Source organism: Mesitornis unicolor, unplaced genomic scaffold, assembly GCF_000695765.1.
Source record: "Mesitornis unicolor isolate BGI_N332 unplaced genomic scaffold, ASM69576v1 scaffold16742, whole genome shotgun sequence".
NCBI lineage: Eukaryota > Metazoa > Chordata > Aves > Mesitornithiformes > Mesitornithidae > Mesitornis > Mesitornis unicolor.
The window spans coordinates 9,995-17,164 of NW_010169991.1; the positions used below are offsets into that span (position 1 = coordinate 9,995).

General features: G+C 40.1%; 1 protein-coding gene across 1 annotated transcript in view; it reads left to right on the top strand.

The window, feature by feature from the left end:
- The window catches only part of SHCBP1 (SHC SH2-domain binding protein 1), a 16,040-nt gene extending 9,073 nt beyond the window's left edge, over positions 1–6,967 (top strand). Inside the window, exons 9-13 of the mRNA XM_010179549.1 lie at positions 2,354–2,485; positions 4,481–4,599; positions 5,327–5,413; positions 5,738–5,879; positions 6,645–6,967. Of these exons, the coding sequence (XP_010177851.1) occupies positions 2,354–2,485; positions 4,481–4,599; positions 5,327–5,413; positions 5,738–5,879; positions 6,645–6,967 (803 nt within the window). The remainder of the gene's footprint in view (positions 1–2,353; positions 2,486–4,480; positions 4,600–5,326; positions 5,414–5,737; positions 5,880–6,644) is intronic.
- Positions 6,968–7,170: the final 203 nt, after the last annotated feature.

Genomic DNA, 7,170 nt, shown 5'->3' on the forward strand with positions numbered 1-7,170 from the left:
TAGAACTGTTATTTATGGCACGCACTGGGTGTGTGGGTTACCAATGTGAACCTGCATTATGTGAAGTGCAGTATGTAGAGCAGGGAGCTGTTGATTTAATGTGTATTTATTATGTAGAAACAAACATAGTGCATGTGATTCCATTTTTCTCACAAAGTTCCTGTTTGAAATACTTCTGCCTGGTCTAGGATATGTTGCTATCTCTTCCTTGCAAGTCTTGATTTCTGAGTGTAATGCCTCTGCTTTAGGCGTGCGTGCTTTGTTGCAGTGTAATAGTGTGTATATCACTGGGGCTTGTGCAGCTGTTCAGATACTTATTTAGCTGCCTTTTTTATCTTGTCAAAACTTCTTAATGGGAAGAAGGCTGGGAGTTTGATTTCCTACTATTCTGGACTGTATTCTTCTTGCTCTTCTTATAAGTAATTTTCTCTCTCACCCTTCTCATGTGTATGTTTGATTTATATAGATACACATGCTGATAGACATTGCACCTGCTGGATAGAGGACCTCAATAAAGTGCTTTATTTATCTGCAAGAATTGTGTGGGGTTGTATTTATGACAATTGCTTTCCTAGCTTTGAGGAAATAGTAATACAAATGGTGAAATAGCACACCTATTAAAGGATGAGCGGCTCTATTTTAAGGAGCAAGACATATAAATATGTATCTTGAGTACAAACCACTCTGGATAATGAATAAGTGGCAGGGTATTTAATCTTCTTATATGGACTTCTGTTACAGAAGTTTTTATAGCAATTGTAGCAGCCAAAAATATTTGAAGTAGGAGCCTCAAGAAAAAGTTTGCTGGCACTAATCTGAGCAGTGGGCCATTTTGGTGGCATTTTTGGGGATGAAGGGGTGACTCATCTAAGATAAAATGTCACTTTGCGTAGTATAGCTTTCTTTTCCCAGCCACTCTGCAAGTCAGTACTAAGGTTGAAAAGTATGAGGGTTAGTAAGTCAGGGATAAATAAAAATTTGCAAGAGCTAAATAAGGTTAAAGCAGTAGCAGCTGTGGGAAATGAAGGTATGGGTAACTTCACTGCTTGACAAAATGAGTAGCAAAGGCACCCAAGAACTTTCCTTCTGCTTGTACAGTAGTTGTTCAAGCTGGACGGGAACCTGTAGCATCAGGGTGTCTAATATCTGTGATCAGTGTTACTGGTGACAAGTGCCTTTAGCTCCTGTGGCGACACTTAGCTCACAGGCAGGGAGTACAGCCCTGACCACGTTGTGTATTGGACACCACTTAACAGCAGGTGAATCTTTCCTTCTCTATTCCTTACCTTGTCACTGTCCTGAAGTTAAACTAGATCTGTCATTTGCTGTCCCGTGGTGTTTTCTTTTTACGTACTGGAAGTAAACTGCCCTATGCCATCTCCTCTCAAGGGGACCTTAAATCAGTAGGATAAGATTTCTAGATAGAATAGTGTGTTGAAGTATCAGTCACTTAACTTTGCATTAAATCCGCTGTCTTTAAAACTTTCTGCCAACTCTTGTTAAAAGACTTTTTCTTTTTTCAACCTTCCTGCTTGCACATTACAATATTTATTTATGTACTTGGTTAAAAGCTAGCATCCTACTCAGGCACTTCTTATCTGAGTTTGTGTGGTGTCTCAGCAAATGATAGAACTCATGCTGCTTTAATAGATGTTGCATTATTGCTTTCCTTATCATGATTCCTCTCAGTGACAAGCAATAAAAGCTTTACATGCTCATAAATTTCCCTGTAAGTGGTTGAATGCTGACAACTGTGGATGGCTTAGTAAATCAATGTTGGCGTATGCTTAAGAAAGTTTCTTTTTAATTTGAATTAATCTGGAAGCCCATGTAACACATGAACATTATGTTTTGACCCAAGTTTCATTTAAATAGGGAAGCTGAGTGAACCTTACTAATGCCACCAAGTCCTTTGCACTTGCTTCCTTGTACTGTGGTGATGACTGCTTTTTCCCTCATGCTCTTCGGAACCTCTGTCTGCTCTAGTGAACTTTTGTACTTTGAAAGCAGACCCCAGGTGCCTGATTACTGCATCTCCCAGCTCTGTTGTAACTTTTGGGCATCAGAACTTTGGCCTTGACAAATGTAAGCTCAGTTACCCTCTTGTTTAACTGTCTAAAATTACATTTTACTGTGTGTTGTTCAAGTAAGGTAACTGGAGTTTGGTTTTGAGTGCCTGTGTCTTGGTACAGAAGGGATGTAATGTGTAGCCTGGTCACTGAGTGGAAAGTCCTATTCAGGACATTAGAGCTCCAATTTTAAACCTCTATATTTAAATTAAATGTCTATTATGTACTGAGTACCTGACTCTTACCAGTTATTAATCAAACTTGTCTTTCACCTCTGCTTTAAGGCTATGGCCTGCCAGATGATATCGTGATAGAAAAACGAGGGAAAGGAGACAACTTTGTTGATTGTACAGGAGCCAATATAAAGATCTCCAATCTGAAGTTAGTGCAACATGATGCTGTGGAGGGGATTTTAAGTAAGTACAGAAGGATCTTGATGTTTCTGTGAGTCTTTCATAATTTACTGTTAGAATTAAAGCTAGGACTCACTGTTAGTTTACTAGTTTTAACAAAACATTGTAGAGAGGAACCCTACAGGTAAAGATACCAAGGTTTCTCCCTTTATTTTTAACTTGCTTATAATGTGGACGTCACAATAACTTCTACTCTTTGTGCTTTCAAGCTATTGTGGCTCTTGCATTTTATTCTTATACTTGGATAAGATCATTTGACTCGATCCTTTTTTCTGCTGATCATTTTTCTGCTGTTAAGGCAACCTGATTCTGACTGCTGCACAGCCTATGTCAGGTTACCTGCAAAAGGAAATAATCCCTCTTTCCACATGTATTAGGTTTTCTGTGAGGGGTTTTTGGTTGTGTCTTTGGTAACGGGAGAAGGGCTATGAAGATGGCCCTTTAAGAGGCTACCTGAAAAGCTCCCCCTTTTCCTTTGTCAGACCCACCTCTGACCAGGGCCAAGCCAATCAGCGCCCCTGCGAATTCATGGATTTGAGGGTGGTGCAGGGCATGCCTTGCTCTCTCTGGCACTGGCCCTCACCAGCATGGCTCCAGGTGTGGGTGGTGCAGCCTCAGCCTTGCCTGGCTGAGCTTGGCTGGCCCCAACCACAACTTAAGCTTAAGGCAGCTCCACCCTGGGGAAAAAAAAAAAAAAAGAGAGAGAGAGCCGGAATCTCCAGAACCATCAGAAGAGACCTGCAGCAGAGAAAGGAGTGGGGCCTGAGGAGAACAACTTTGAAGAACACCAAGGTCTGTTTGGAGGAAAGAAAAAAGGGAGGAGGAGGATGCAGAACCTAAGTTTCCCCTTTGCAACCCGTGGTGAGAGCCGGGTTGACTGGTCGTATGTGAGGAAACTGTGACCATGGGCAGACCCAGATTGGAATTTTGTGGACTTGGGCTGAAGCAGTTTTGTGCGTGAGGGAAACTGCAGCTGTGGGCAGACCCAGATTGGACTTTTGAGGACTTTTTCCCCGATGGAAAGGGGGCAGAGGGAGAGACACTGGGCTGAGGTTTTTTTTCTTACTTGTTAGAAGCAGGTGGTGGGAAGACCGACTGCAAACCCCCACTCCCATCCCCCTGCACCTCAAGGCAAAGGGGGAGGGGGAAGGTGAAGGAACCAGGAACAAAAGCTGAGCCCAGGAAGAAGGGAGGGGTGGGGGGAAGGTGTTTTGACTTTAAGATCTGGTTGTGTCTCCCGTTGTTCTACTCTGATGTTGGTATTAAATTAAAATGGTTTTGGTTTTTTATTCCTTATGATGAGTCTGTCTTTTGCCTGTGACCTGTTTAAGTGGTGAGAAGCCTTCCCAGTCCTTATTTTGACTAGCCCTTTTTTGGGGCATCGTGGTGCTCAGTTATGCACTGGGCCTAAGCCACGACACCACAGAAGAACCTCTATGGCAATATTCAGCTGTAGCTGAACTCAGCCAGCTATCCACTGAGGGACAGCATGTGCTGGAGAAGTGGTGTAGAACTTTGCTGACAGCACATTCACACTGAGGCTCAAATAATCCTAAATTGTATCCAATGAGTTTTTTGGCCATGACCTTCTGTCTTTGCAGAAGGTGCTAATTAATACTTTGCCTCAACAGACATCTGGTTTTAAACATGTTAAAATGTTTGTTAACACCTGTCTACATATACTTAATATCTTATTAACTCAAAAGGCTTATGGGAATGTAATGGTAAGAATAGTTGCTTTCACTTTCAAAAAAAGCCGAAAGACCTCTAAGACAAATCTTTGACCAGTGTTCCCTTGCAGCAGTGTTCCTGCTTATACTAGAAAAATAGCATGAGTTCAAACCATGAATGAGCTAATCGGTAAAATTAACCTGAAGTGCATAAAATTAAAGTAGTAATTTTTATTACACTGCAAAAATGCTACAAGTCCATCTACCTGTAGTAGGGATTTGCCTTTGCATAACTGATTCGTTTAATATTTGTTTTCTGTGTATGTAGATGTCCATCATGGGAAAACCACCCTGGAGAATTGTGTGTTACAGTGTGAAACTACAGGCATAACAGTACGAACATCAGCTGAGCTATTAATGAAAAACTCAGATCTGTATGGTGCCAAGGTACAAACAAATTCTTAACTCTGGCTTATTTCCTAAATTAATATAAAGGTTTCTGCTTGGGAATAATACAGTCAGTAATGGTGTGACTTCTGTCGCTCTTGAGAGAACCTTTAAAAATTCATTTTGGACAGTTATGTGTTAATAGGTTTAAGAGATTGGTCCCAGGGGTTTTGTAGCCTCCTTTAGTGAAACATCTTGTGTCGACTTGTGTGTGATGATATAAAAATGATGGATAGTGAGACATCTGTGAAATAATTGTTGCTGCATTGCTGGACTGATTCATGTCCTGCAGTACTTTAAAAGTGATTTTCTGTTTTCTCTTAAATAATTTTCTCATTAAACCTTGCATTTGTTCTGTAAATGAAATGCCCTTTTTGGATACCTTGTCCGTTGATTCTTACAGAAGGATGACAAATGCAGAATTGAATTCTGATTAGGACATTCTGAATAATGATGGGGCTTTGAGTGTTGAGGTGGATGACTTAAGAACAAGAAAGTAATGCATGGCTGTGCAGTTACTCTTTACCAGAGTTACTCTTTACCATGGGCCCTCAACCTTGGGCATTGCTGCTGAAGTTGGTTAACAAAGCCATGAAGCTGGAGTTGTAACACTCCAACAACATTGTGCAAACTGGTGGATGAACACAAAGACCAGCAACGGAGTTGTAGAGTTAAATTTGAAATGTACTTGAACTATTTGTGAACTGTCATCAATTTTACCTTGTAGGGTGCTGGTGTGGAAATATATCCAGGTAGTACGTGCACCCTGTTAGACAACGGCATCCACCACTGCAAGGAGGGAATACTTATAAAGGTCAGTTCAACGTGGAATGTACTTGTGTTTCAAAAGCTTATTGTTGCTAGAATTAATGCAATTAATTTGTGTTTAGGTTGGTTTATGACCTTATGGTAGAACTCCTATATGTCACATATGATAATTATTATGGTACTTGTCCACCAAAGCAATATGCGTGTTTTATTTCTTATCTGCCCGAAATAATTAGTTTTGCAATGTCATTTGCATAAACAGATAATAAAATTCTAGCCAATGCATAGAACTCATTCTACCTAAAACTGGAATATTTTGTATCCCTTTTAGCTGGACATAACATGTTGGATTTCTATTTCTTTGCTGTAGAACTTTTTAGATGAACATTATGACACCCCCAAGATAACCATGGTCAATAATGTAATCCATAATAATGAAGGATACGGTGTGGTGCTGGTTAAACCAACAATGCCCTCTGATGTAACGGATGCTTCAGCAGACAGAATAAAAGGTATTTTTCTCTTCTAGAAGAAACTCCTAAAACTAGTAAATCTAGTATACCTAGGGTTTTGGATTGCTTAATGCATAATTAAGTGTCTTAAATTTTCTAATAATGTCTAGATTGATTTAGCCAAAATAAATCCTAAAACTATCAGAACACTGGAGTTTCCTAAAGCATGAATTTGCTGCAGAGAAATACTGTGAATGTCGGTGCTTCATGGTGTGTGCACACTTCCACTGTAAAGTCCTTGCATACCTGATCTGCACTCCCTACTAAGCAGAGTCTGTATGGCTGTCAGCTTCCTTGGGTCATACAGAAACAAGACTGCGACCAGCAAGAAGGCAGATAAGGCTTCTCTTGCAGCTCTTCTGGTTCATGATAATTCTCTGTTCATTTTTTCTTTTGTGCTTTAGAGCTGAGACATGCTCCCAGCACAGAATTCTTTCTCTGCAGTAAGTAAAATGTGATAACTGTATTTCTCATATTATGTCCTATTCAAGAACAACTGTCACTGTCTTAAGTGCAATGTGTAAACCCACTAATTTTCTCAAATATCACTATCACTTGGCAACTTGAAGTCTTCTAAAGAAGAAACCTTTTCCTTAGGCATCTTACAGTGTATTTGGAATATGTGGCTGTCACTAAGAACTTACCCAGAAAGTGAGTGGGATGAGGTGAAACATTAAGCCTGAAGAAAATGTAATTCCAGGAGTTTTAAATGATTTGGCTGTTTTGTGTGATTGTTGATGACATTCTTATTGTTTCCTGATTTAGGGAACACACAGCCTACCCAGTCAAGTGATGGGACAGCCTGCACAGAGGGCTTCAGGCAAGAAGAGCTACCTGAATGCGTAACTGATGAGTTGGAGCTTTATGAGCAAGCTGGGACTTCTAAACAAACTGAAACCAATTACGAGATTGCAAATGAACTCGGGGCTACTTCTGTAAAGAAGAGCCAAATGCACAAGAAAAGACTGAGTGAACTGGGAATCACAGAAGCTGATGACAACTTAATGTCACAGGAAATGTTTGTTTTTATTGTGGGCAATCAGTTCAAATGGAATGGGAAAGGAAGTTTTGGTACCTTTCTTTTTTGACTGTCCTGACTCCTAATGGCATTGCAATAAGAGATTTGCACAAGATATTATTTTTTCACTGAAGCTTTCCAAGGAGTTAACCTGTTCCATTAGCCTTCCATAATGTTACTAAAATGTGACAAATATTTATTAATAGTATGTATATTGCATGTGGAAACTTTGCTTCCTTGCTGCAAGTATGGATAATGTGATAGAAAACAGAA